Source organism: Girardinichthys multiradiatus, chromosome 7, assembly GCF_021462225.1.
Source record: "Girardinichthys multiradiatus isolate DD_20200921_A chromosome 7, DD_fGirMul_XY1, whole genome shotgun sequence".
Lineage (NCBI taxonomy): Eukaryota > Metazoa > Chordata > Actinopteri > Cyprinodontiformes > Goodeidae > Girardinichthys > Girardinichthys multiradiatus.
Genome location: NC_061800.1, coordinates 32,061,278 through 32,073,626, shown reverse-complemented (window position 1 = coordinate 32,073,626; position 12,349 = coordinate 32,061,278). Strand labels below are relative to the sequence as shown.

The window sequence follows — 12,349 nt, the reverse complement described above, 5'->3', positions numbered from 1 at the left end:
TTTATCCGAAAAAAGTACTTTGGACCACTGAGCAACAGTCCAGTGCTGCTTCTCTGTAGCCCAGGTCTTGGGAATGTGGCACCTGTAGCCCATTTCCTGCACACGCCTGTGCACGGTGGCTCTGGATGTTTCTACTCCAGACTCAGTCCACTGCTTCCGCAGGTCCCCCAAGGTCTGGAATCGGCCCTTCTCCACAATCTTCCTCAGGGTCCGGTCACCTCTTCTCGTTGTGCAGCGTTTTCTGCCACACTTTTTCCTTCCCACAGACTTCCCACTGAGGTGCCTTGATACAGCACTCTGGGAACAGCCTATTCGTTCAGAAATGTCTTTCTGTGTCTTACCCTCTTGCTTGAGGGTGTCAATAGTGGCCTTCTGGACAGCAGTCAGGTCGGCAGTCTTACCCATGATTGGGGTTTTGAGTGATGAACCAGGCTGGGAGTTTTAAAGGCCTCAGGAATCTTTTGCAGGTGTTTAGAGTTAACTCGTTGATTCAGATGATTAGGTTCATAGCTCATTTAGAGACCCTTTTAATGATATGCTAATTTTGTGAGATAGGAATTTTGGGTTTTCATGAGCTGTATGCCAAAATCATCCGTATTAAGACAATAAAAAACCTGAAATATTTCAGTTATTGTGCAATGAATCTAAAATATATGAATGTTAAATTTTCATCATTACATTATGGAAAATAATTAACTTTATCACAATATGCTAATATTTTGAGAAGGACCTGTACAGCAATCTGTTTAAGAAGCCCAGATGTTACCTGCTAAATTTTACATTTATATATATTTGATGAGAGTCAAGTGAGTGCAGCAGGAAAACCCCAAAGATGAACAGTTACTGATTTTTGTTTCTCGAATATTTTTAACATCTGAATTATATAAATGTCAAATAACTCTGAAATGATTGCAAAAATAATTTATCCTTACGCTCTACGATGTAAAGATAGCGCTAAACTAGCTGAACGAGCAACAATTAAATATTAAATTAAAGGAACTGAGGTTATCAAAGTTCAGAGCACAGGAAATCAGAGTGCGCTCACTTTAAAAAGTAATTTTACTGTTTCTGCGTTATAACACATTTACAGCACTCTCCGCCCCATGACAAATGTATTTTATCACTGCAGCAACATGAATTCATGCAGATTTTTTTGAAAACATCCTAAACTTTACCTTGGCTCAATAGGTAGTCATCTTGCAAACAGAAGGTTGTAGGTTAGATTCCAGCTATTAGTCCATCTATTTACTATATAAATGTAGGTAAATTTATCCAGTTGGGAAAAAACACATTAAGAGATAACTGTTTAACAAAATCACTGGTGCCACAATTATTTCCACAGCTTTTTGTTCATATAAAATAAATCTAGCTGGAAGATTTTATTTTGGGACTAGTGCCCTTTATTGAACAGTAGTTTGACAGGAAAGAGGGTGGGGAAAGAAGGGGAAGACATGCAAATAATGTCACAAGTCCAAGAATCGAACCCAGGATAACCACATCGAGGACTACATCTACCATATCTATCAACTGAGGATTTTTAAAATGTTTACTAGTTAATCAATGTGTGGTACTTTAATGCATTATTCTTTCCAAGTTTTGTACTGTTTTAGTTTGACTTTAGTGTTCAGCTAGTCAGCTTCCAGCATCAGCTTTAACATCACATTAAAAAAAAAAAAAAAAAAGGTGTCCACAGAGAATTGTTCCAGTCACCAGCTCACTTCATACTTACAGCTGTATTTGACAACCCAGCAGCCGGCAAGAAGACCCAGGAGGGTGGAGTAGGTGGTGGGCATTTGTCCTTCTGGCACAACGACATGGCTCACTGAGGGAAAAATTATACAAAACATGTTCAAAACCAAACTGAAAAGACACACATAACGGAGTGCTACAAACAGAAAATAACAGCTACCTCTGGTTGAATAGACACTTTCAGATTGTGTGATTGTTGTTAACGTGTACAAAAGGAAAGAAAAAGAATTGAGACCATTAAAGGAACAACTCGTTTTGTACGTCAGACAATGAGACATTGTAACTTGCAGAAGTATTTACATTGCTGGAACTTTTTACCATTTAGCTACATTACAATAACACCCCAAGACATTTTATTAGGATTTTATGCGACGGATCAAAACAAGAAGTAGGAAAATGAGACAGGGTTTTTAAACTTTCGAGAAAAACAAAAAATCTGAAAAGTGATACCCCAAAATAAAATCCAGTCGAACCAGCAGCCTTCAGAAGTCCTCTAATTAGTACAAAGACTCCACCCATGTTAAATTTTATCTCACGTATAGTACAGACCAAAAGTTAGGACACACCTTCTCATTCAAAGAGTTTTCTTTATTTTCATGACTATGAATATTGTAGCTTCACACTGAAGGTATCAAAACTATGAATTAACACGTGGAATTATATACTGAACAAAAAAGGTGTGAAACAACTGAAAATATGTCTTATATTCTAGGTTCTTCAAAGTAGCCACCTTTTGCTTTGATTACTGCTACGCACACTCTTGGCATTCTGTCGATGAGCTTCAAGAGGTAGTCACCTGAAATGGTTTTCACTTCACAGGTGTGCCCTGTCAGGTTTAATAAGTGGGATTTCAAGCCTTATAAATGGGAGTGGGACCATCTGTTGTGTTGTGCAGGAGGTGGATGCAGTACACAGCTGATAGTCTTACGGAATAGACTGTTAGAATTTGTATTATGGCAAGAAAAAAGCAGCTAAGTAAAGAAAAACGAGTGGCCATCATTACTTTAAGAAATGAAGGCCAGTCAGTCCGAACAATTGGGAAGACTTTGAAAGTGTCCCCAAGTGCAGTCGTAAAAACCATCAAGCGCTACCAAGAGTCACCTCTGCTGCGGACGATAAGTTCATCCGAGTCACCAGCCTCAGAAATCGCAGGTTAACAGCAGCTCAGATTAGAGAACAGGTCAATGCCACACAGAGTTCTAGCAGCAGACACATCTCTAGAACAACTGTTAAGAGGAGACTGTGTGAATCAGGCCTTCATGGTAAAATAGCTGCTAGGAAACCACTGCTGAGGACAGGCAACAAGCAGAAGAGACTTGTTTGGGATAAAGAATGGACAATAGACCAGTATAAATATGTGCTTTGGTCTGATGAGTCCAAGTTTGAGATCTTTGGTTCCAACCACCGTGTCTTTGTGCGGCACAGAAGACGTGAACGGATGGACTCTACATGCCTGGTTCCTACCGTGAAGCATGGAGGAGGAGGTGTGATGGTGTGGGGGTGCTTTGCTGGTGACACTGTTGGGGATTTATTCAAAATTGAAGGCATACTGAACCAGCATGGCTACCCCAGCATCTTGCAGCGGCATGCTATTCCATCCGGTTTGCGTTTAGTTGGACCATCATTTATTTTTCAACAGGACAATGACCCCAAACACACCTCCAGGCTGTGTAAGGGCTATTTGACCAAGAAGGAGAGTGATGGGTGCTGCGCCAGATGACCTGGCCTCCACAGCCACCGGACCTGAACCCAACCGAGATGGTTTGGGGTGAGCTGGACCGCAGAGTGAAGGCAAAAGGGCCAACAAGTGCTAAGCATCTCTGGGAACTCCTTCAAGACTGTTGGAAAACCATTTCAGGTGATTACCTCTTGAAGCTCATCAACAGAATGCCAAGAGTGTGTGGAGCAGTAATCAAAGCAAAAGGTGGCTACTTTGAAGAACCTAGAATATAAGACATATTTTCAGTTGTTTCACACTTTTTTGTTCAGTATATAATTCCACATGTGTTAATTCATAGTTTTGATGCCTTCAGTGTGAAGCTACAATATTCATAGTCATGAAAATAAAGAAAACTCTTTGAATGAGAAGGTGTGTCCAAGCTTTTGGTCTGTACTGTATAAATCCAGCTGTTCTGTGAAGGCCTCAGAAATTTGTTAGAGAACATTAGTGAACAACCAGCATCATGAAGACCAAGGCTAAAGTAAGTTCCTCTCTTTGAGTGGGTTACGAGGTACACCTAGTGCACACCTGTCACACTGCTCCTGACAATGAAACAAGAGATAGAACAGAAACTTCTGCTATAAAAGGCAAGGGTACATTATTATAGGTTAATTAAAATTTAAATACAAGCTTATTGCCTCTTCATTCAATAAGTGAGCTCAGATGACAAGTGCAGAACGAACATAATTATATCCCAAGGGTAAAACCCTCTTACATTTTGCATTGAGAGTGAAACTGTAGGATTCAGCTCGAACTGGTAAAGAGCAAGGGTTAAAAAAGTGTCTGAAAGTACAAACATTCACCCCTGCAGTCAGAGAGGGGAAAACAACAAGAAGCTCTTCTGCTTTTCATTAGTGTATTCATCACTCTGACAGCACATCCAAACATTTTATGAGGAACGATTTCAATTACTTTTACTCTCTAGTGTTCTTCCAGCCATTACTATGCAACAGTGAAGGTGCTGCTGCATCACAATGATGTATACACCACTAAAAGCAGCTATTTGCTACCGTTGAACCTACATGAGTGATAATGCTCAGGTACCGACTCACAGCTTTTACAGTACAAATGGATTTATGTTTCTTAGTAAAGTGTATTAAGCACAACTCTGTGTGGGGAAAAAAGTACAATTTCAGATAAAAATCCAATAATTTCAACAAATATTAGAACAACAGCGTTCTAGTCCTTCTAAAATGGGAATCTGGGACAAAACTTTCCATTTCTGAAACAACTCTTATACTTGTAAAAACCTTGAGCAGGGAAGGATGTTTATGCAACAATATTTGTATGGAAGAGCTGCACAGAAAAACTGTTGGCCGATTTTCACCTTGACTGACCTTGACAATCAACCTAAAAAAAATCTTGTTTTCACGATCAGTGAACTCACCATATGAAAGCGTAACTAGGCAAAGTGAACACTTACTGAATAAAGTAGACTCAAAGTTAGCTGTTTGTCTGAATCAGTGAGGTGTCAAAAATGCATTCAGAGGATATCAGAGAAAACACAGACATGTAAGAAGGTATTTAAAAGAAAACTATGTTTTATGACATGGCATGTCATATGTGTAGTTCATTCAGGCTGCAAGAGAGCAAGATTTTCTGCAGGTAATATAAAGGCTAGGCCAGGTAGGAGATATCTTGCTCCATTTTATTGTTTTGGGGTCCTAACCTGGCCTGAAAAGATGCTGACAGTTGTTTAAGCAATGTTTGCCACGCTGCATTAATGGCTAATATAAGACACCAAAGACAGTTTAAATCTCAGCTGTGTACTAATTTTGTCTTTTTTTTTTTTGAAAACCTTGATTAACTGCGACTTCTCTTCATTGCAACTGGCATGACTGTCCCTTTGATCCTATGACTGGCCATGGCAGTAGACAAGAAGAAAAATATTTTGAATGTCATTTCCTTCCTATGTGATGGCTCCAAAAGAGAAGTCAGAATTTACAAAAAAAAACTATCAGCAGAAGAAAAAGCTTTGCAAGAATTGGAAATTGGCCACAAAATTCTCCATCTTTATTTTTTACACCATCTATAATTTACTTTTGCCAGTCTTGGGTGGTGAAAAGTTGTTATACAACAATGGTTGTCTGGTACAGCAATCTGCAATATAGAGGTAGGATTTCGCGTTTCCTTCTGAAACATTGGATATGCATGAGCTCTGAGAAGAGTTGGTATGTAAGACAAAGGAACAGTACCTGAGCCAGAAAAGGCATCGGCAATCCTCCCTCCCAGTAGCACTCCCAGCCTGGCCAGCTGATGCCGCTCTGGTGGCGACAGCTTGCTGGCCAATAACAGTAAAGTCTGGTCCCTTCTCACACTCTCACTCGACTAAATTGAGACATAAGGACATGGTTATATGGTCTCTAGGCATTTAATGCAAGAATATCATCCCTTAAGGGTTGCCAAATTCAAGATCGATAAAAGGATTATTCGCTGCTTTATGAGGACATACCACAGAGATGGTTGCTGAGGGGCTATGAGATGTATGAGAATTAGCATTTTGGGTTCCTTCTGCAGTTTCCTGGAAAATCTCCAGCATCTCCTGGTTCACTGCATAATCTGCAGGCCGCTTTCCATGCAGATTACTGCAAAGAAAATGAAAGAAAAAAAGATCACAGATAAAGCAAGTCGATGTTTCTAAGAATTCACTTGGTTGTGTATTAATGAGTTTGTGATGATGCACACCGGTGAGGATGAAAAAATGCTGATAAAACTCAAAATAAAAACAACGACTGACGGAAAGGGACACGCAATATGCATAAGGTTCATAAGGTCTGTGAAACTGTGCACCATTATGTGATTTTCATCTGTTGAAACATAACTCTGTAATATGAGTTAAGCTGAAATCTGCAGTTCAGTTTAATCAAAGATCAAAACTTCTCTCATTGCATTAACAGAACACCCTCCACAATTATTGGCAACACTGGTAATAAATTGTTATTTAGACTTAATGACTTTCAGATGTCACTTTCTGCTTGAGTCTCCCCAACTATGAGGTTCGCGCGCCTCTTCAAAGTGTGTGAAGGAAAAATAAATATCTTTGTCAAACTTTGATTGTTACAGCTCTTGACGTTTTATTTTTAATGTACTTATGTCAATTTTGACCTGTATGGAGTTTCAGTCATTAGAATTGTTGCTTACACCAAAACGGTCCTGAATTCAAATCTGGGCTTGGGCCTTTCTTTATAGTGTTTACATGTTTTTCCTTGCATGCATGGTTTCTTTCTGGGTACTCTGGCTTCCTCGCTTGGTTACAAAATCTGATATTTAGAGAAATTTATCAAAATAAAAAGATCCATATTGCTATGTTGTCAGTATATATACACACACTGCTAAAGAAATTAAGGAAAATTTGAAAATATAAGATCTCTATATCCATACTGATATGGAATGATGGAATCATTTAATGAAAATAAAAATTATCAAGCAACAGAGGGCTTAACCTGAGGTGTTCCTGTAATGGTTTTTAGCTGAGTATTTTTAGTCTGGTGAACTGTAACCTTTCCAATATAGTGTAAGTACTGGAGGCTTAAAATCATATCAAAAGCATCGCTATGCACAGACACTCAAAGGTGATAAAAATGCACCCATCTCCTGGTTACAATCTCCTGGTTACAAAGAGGATGCTGAAATGAAGTGTGAGTTTGAGTTTGAGGAAGCTGCCTGAAAGGTCACCTTGAAGTGCAAAGGAAAGGGGAATAAAGAGAGAGGATGGTAGGAAGAGAGGATACAAATAGAAGAACCGAGCCCAGCAGGAGAATCCAAAAGATTAGGCGTCAGCAAAGATAACACCTGGGGGACAATTAATAGGTCCACTGGTCCATAAAATATTTCATTTGGATTCTCCTAGCTGAATACACACACAAATATAAACAAGCAGAGAATGTCCCTGATACTTAAACATATGCATGCCCACACGCTGGTGTATGCATGCGAGGAGAATATGTAAACTTTCTGAGGAGAAGAAGAAAAAAAATTCATGCAGGAGATAAAGTAATAAACACTACAGGGCTCTGCTTGACCACAAGAGTGGTTCTAGTGAGCATGAACTGTAACAATGACAGGTCAGGCAGCTTTAACTTTTAGCTAGTACCCCCAGTATTCCTAAATCTGCACCAAAACTCACTATTGCTGCCATTTTGAGACTATAAATGCATTAATCAACAGCATGTACTTGGATCCAATTTGTTTCTTCTGAGTAAATGGAAAGACATGCTTTAAAGAATGTTCTTGTGATTCCTGCATTTTTCTGATGACATTTTTGTACCTCTATCAAAGAGGTAGCAACACATTGTTTTACCTCCTATTGTTATAGTGCTTAGACAAAAGTCGTTTTAATGCAAAACATTCCCCCACAATAAAATCTTTTCCAATGATCTTTGATCAGAGCAAATACATATTCTACTCATGGAATTATATTTTTCATAGTAAACATTTCTCAGCTATAAAAGTTGAGAATTTAAATTGCATGTAAACAAGGTAGTAAAAGCTGTCCTTCTCAGTGTCAAAGGTTTTGTGGCTCTTTTTAGGTGCAAAGCAAAAATAATGATTTGAGTCAGACTGGTGAGTCCTGCTAGATCAGCAGTTTGCATCCTGACCAAAGTATTGTACAAAAATGTAGAGAGAACAGAAATAAACAATAAAACAGCTATAAATATATAGATATATTGAATCTATAGACATTTTAAAACATTACAGGCACACACATTCCTCTTGTCCCTGCAACAAGCATATAGAGATGAACACCTCTTCAAAACTGCTGCAACTCCAAGCAACATTTTATTGGGTAAAAATAAGCCAGTACAAATGCGCAAACCACAGCAACTCTTGAGATTTTGTGCATAGGTTACACAAAAGACCACATAAACTATGTTGCACATATGATTTTGAATTTAGTCCAAAATGTAATGTAGGCATCAAGCCATTTCCAATGGTCTCCCCGCAGCAACTTTGTTTACACCATTAGCAAAATGTCAAACTTGGACAGAAAACAATTAGATTCCAGCTCATGTGAGCCAAGATTTTTGGATCTGCAGTATGGCTAGGCAAGAAAACAAAACTACAGCAAACAGTATACTTTATGCAGGATACTTCAAAGATTTGGAACATAATGACACCCACTCTCTGAAAGTTGTCAGACCCACATCATTTTAAAAGGTGGCCTCTAAAGGTTTTCTTGTAAACAAGCAAAGTTTCTGTTTACACTCCGCTTTACTCACCCAAAAAAAAAAAAACACTTCCTTGAAGCCGAACAAAGATTTACCATCTATTCAAACAAAAGCAGAGCATAATTTTAATAAAAATGTTTAATTTCTTGGCCTTTTTCACCATGATGATGAGACTCTGTGCTTCTTATTTTAGACATGATAACTCGCTATAACTGATAAATTACAGTAGAGTAAAACATATCCTACATATGCTCAAGTTTCTACACATGCATTCTAATTGAAATGTTCATTAAAGCGGTTAAGAACAAAAAGTCTAACATATTTTACTGTGATCTAATCAATAGGAACAATTTTTGTGAATGTAAAAGCGAATAGCTAATTTCAAATTTTTAAAAACATAAAGTTGTGAAAATGATTTAACAATTACTTACTACTACTACTCAGTGACTGGTATTGCCTATTTGTTGCATGACCATGTACTGTACACCCGCACAGGTCCAGTTTATTTGCAGTGTATTGTATTAGACTGTGAGTACCGAATAAGGCAAAGAGCTGACATCAATTAACAGCCAAATATAGATTCAAGCCTTTCATTTGATATATGGATTCAGCATTTAGTCCTGCTTTTTCAGCCAGCTGTCAATTCAAACATGCTGAATTACTTATTTCCTTACTTATCAATTAATTGTACACTTCAATGACTTGGCAATAACCAGTGACAGCAAATTGCTTATTGCATGTTTAGCAATGTCCAAATTTCAGGCCGCTTCAGGCCACTGTTTGATATTTATGCTTACAGGACAGGAAGCCTTGCTTTGCATATCATGTAGCTGTCTAGTTGTATAAAAGACATTCAGATTTCAAATTAAGACTATTTTTCACCTTGCATTAATCCAAGAAAAATAAATGTTTCTGGTTGCTGTAGTAAACACAGACAAATAAGACATTTCACCCAAAAACAAATGCTTTCCTTCATAGTCCCCAAAAAGACCTTTTAGTTTAGTGATAACAACCTCTTATCCCATGAAGGTGGTGTCTTTGTATGACCCTGAAGTCTTATGCTCAGAGTCTTATTTGAATTACTGTTAATATTTTAAAGTATCTCTTGTTTGAATGATGTTCTTTTACTAATTTAGAAATTAAAAAGTCTTTAAGTAATCCATAATTAATCAAGCTGAAGTAGTGACTTGTGAGTTGGGCTCTGAATGTGAACTTGCTTTTGATTCAGTAGAATGGTTACATGCTTGAAATCCTGACAATGCAAAAAAACTCCTGGCAGGAGATTTTATTTACAAGGATAGTTGAAAGAAGATAGTAACAAGAAGTCTTTCCTAGCCAAGACAGAGCCAAGTCAGATTAACTTGGCAGATTCAGTTGCGATGAATATTTTTGTTTGCATTGTATGCTTTTTGGTTTTTTCTTCACACCATCTTGTTAGGAATCCAAAGTGAGAATACTGTGAGTAAATTACTTATCAGTTCCTATTTTTAATTCTTTATAACCCTCAACATGAGTTTCATTCTTTTAGCGATACCAAATCTTTTTTTAATTTGAGAAATACAGAATCTCCTCACCTCTTTAAACTTGTGATGAAGATCATTCATCCTTCAGACTGAACTCAGATAGGCTAAAAGACTTTGTATAATACTGAATATTTACACCAACAGTTTAAAGTGGCTTAACAAATGCTACACAGCAATAATTCAGGATAGCAATGGAAGAATACAATAAAAAGACCTATCATATGCACACAAGCAACAATAGAAACCTGCAAAACCTGCTTCCAAATCCAGAGTGTTTTGCCAGTCATTCCATTAGGAATTGAACTGGCAGATGTCTTCGCTTGGCTCGTGTGGATGTACTAAGCAAGGAAGAAGTTTGGATGATGAATACATTCACTGGGCAGTGACCTGAAAGGCTGTCTGCGTCAGTGCCTCTGTTGCACTGCAGTTAAGTAGGAGGTTACAGAGGAGAGAGAAATGTGTGACCATGCAGTAAGGAGAAGCAATAAGACAAACAGTGCAGCAAACGATGTAGAAAAAGATGATTGGTAATTACTAAAGAAGGAAAGTGACCCTGATCAAGCAGTCTAGTCATTATAATGATTACCTAATGTCCCCTGCCTCATTATCAACAATGTTCGCCCCATCTACATTGCTTCCATAAGAAATATGTGTTAATACAGCATCAGCAGAGTGATAATAAGCATCAGCCTTGCATCTGTCCACCTACGTACACCCTGTTCTTAACCACACATGGGTCAGTATGCTTTACAGAGTGACTGGGAAAAGGACATTATTTATGTAGGAAGCAGAGGAAAATGTGCCTATTAGGTGTCTTACTAAAGATTTTGTCTTTTTATAAGCAACAGAATTTTTAATAGACTTCTTTAAGTCAGCTAACCAGCAGTGCATGGCAAAAGGTAGGTACATCAGGGACTCTGCTTTACTCTATGTCTATTGAGCTTGAGAAAATACAGTTTACTCCAGCACTTTCTCTGGTATCTCTTTAAAATTCTTGCTAAAAATTACCTTGCGCTGGCATAATATAACATTTTAACGGATTTGAAACTGTAACTTTTTAAAACCTTGATACTGGTACCCAACCTAGAGTTTATGTGCCCAGTCAAGACACACCAATCAAATATTCTACATACATATTCCTAAAATGGAAGCTTTGCTTGGTTTCATGTGATTTAGTTTGGTGCAGTCTGTCTCACTTGCGGCTTGAACAGAAAAAGTGCTTTACTAATCATACATTAAAATAAATAAATAAAATGACTTCAATTAAGGACTTCCTCTGTGAAACAACCCATTGGGCACTTTCAAGGTAACAGTTTGGTTTAAAATACTATAATTTACTAGTCATTAGCTTAGTTATTCACGCTCCTCCAACACCCCTGAAAATGTAACCCACTTAACAAAACCATCCGGAGTTGTAAACTTCAACCTTCAGCACGAAATACACGTCTGAAGCAACTTACAGAACATTCTGCGAGGCACCAAGCTGCAGCAGCAGCTTAACAATGGCTGCATGTCCATTCCTCACAGCATCATGGAGTGGAGAATCATTTTCATAGCCAGGTGTGTTCAACAGGGCACCTCTTGAGACCAAAACCTTCACAGCTGCCAGGTGGCCCAGATTACATGCCTCATGCTGAAACAAGAGGCACAAAAAGGCACAACAGTCATTCTGTGCAACTCATGCTCATTTTTCCCCACTGTTATTTCCAAAAAGGCCCTATTAAAGTCTGCACTGAAATTTGTTTGATCTTTTTTTTCCCTCCATTTTGCTGTTTATGGGGAAAAATATATATCCAAAAAGGCTGTATGTGCATTTGGAAACAAATGTTTACTTCCTCCTGAAAAATAAATGCCTCAACAACACTTTACTATACTACACTTTGTTTTGGCCTAATAAACCAATTCTAAAAACAACACCAATTATTTTCACTGCTTTATGTTTTCAGTGACTTAATTATAATTATTATAACAATACTTATTTTCTGAAACAAACACAGATGGGACTTGGGACTAATAATAAGTTTAAATTTAATTTGACTGAGGATATATCCCAGGTTGAGGGTATAGTTTTCTAAATGCATGTGCACAAAGACTGCACAATATGCAAATTTGCAGTAAACTGTAATAAAATTAAATCAATCAAATTTTATGCCACGAGAACTGTACAAAAAAATTGTTTGGCCCAATCT

General features: G+C 37.8%; 1 protein-coding gene across 2 annotated transcripts in view; it reads right to left on the bottom strand.

The window, feature by feature from the left end:
• The window catches only part of bard1 (BRCA1 associated RING domain 1), a 30,009-nt gene that overhangs the window by 9,918 nt on the left and 7,742 nt on the right, over positions 1-12,349 (bottom strand). For both annotated transcript variants that reach the window (XM_047369815.1, XM_047369816.1), the window contains 4 exons: positions 11,621-11,793; positions 5,922-6,054; positions 5,665-5,797; positions 1,730-1,822 (listed from right to left, as the gene is read on the bottom strand). In XM_047369815.1, coding sequence (XP_047225771.1) covers positions 1,730-1,822; positions 5,665-5,797; positions 5,922-6,054; positions 11,621-11,793 — 532 coding nt within the window. The remainder of the gene's footprint in view (positions 1-1,729; positions 1,823-5,664; positions 5,798-5,921; positions 6,055-11,620; positions 11,794-12,349) is intronic.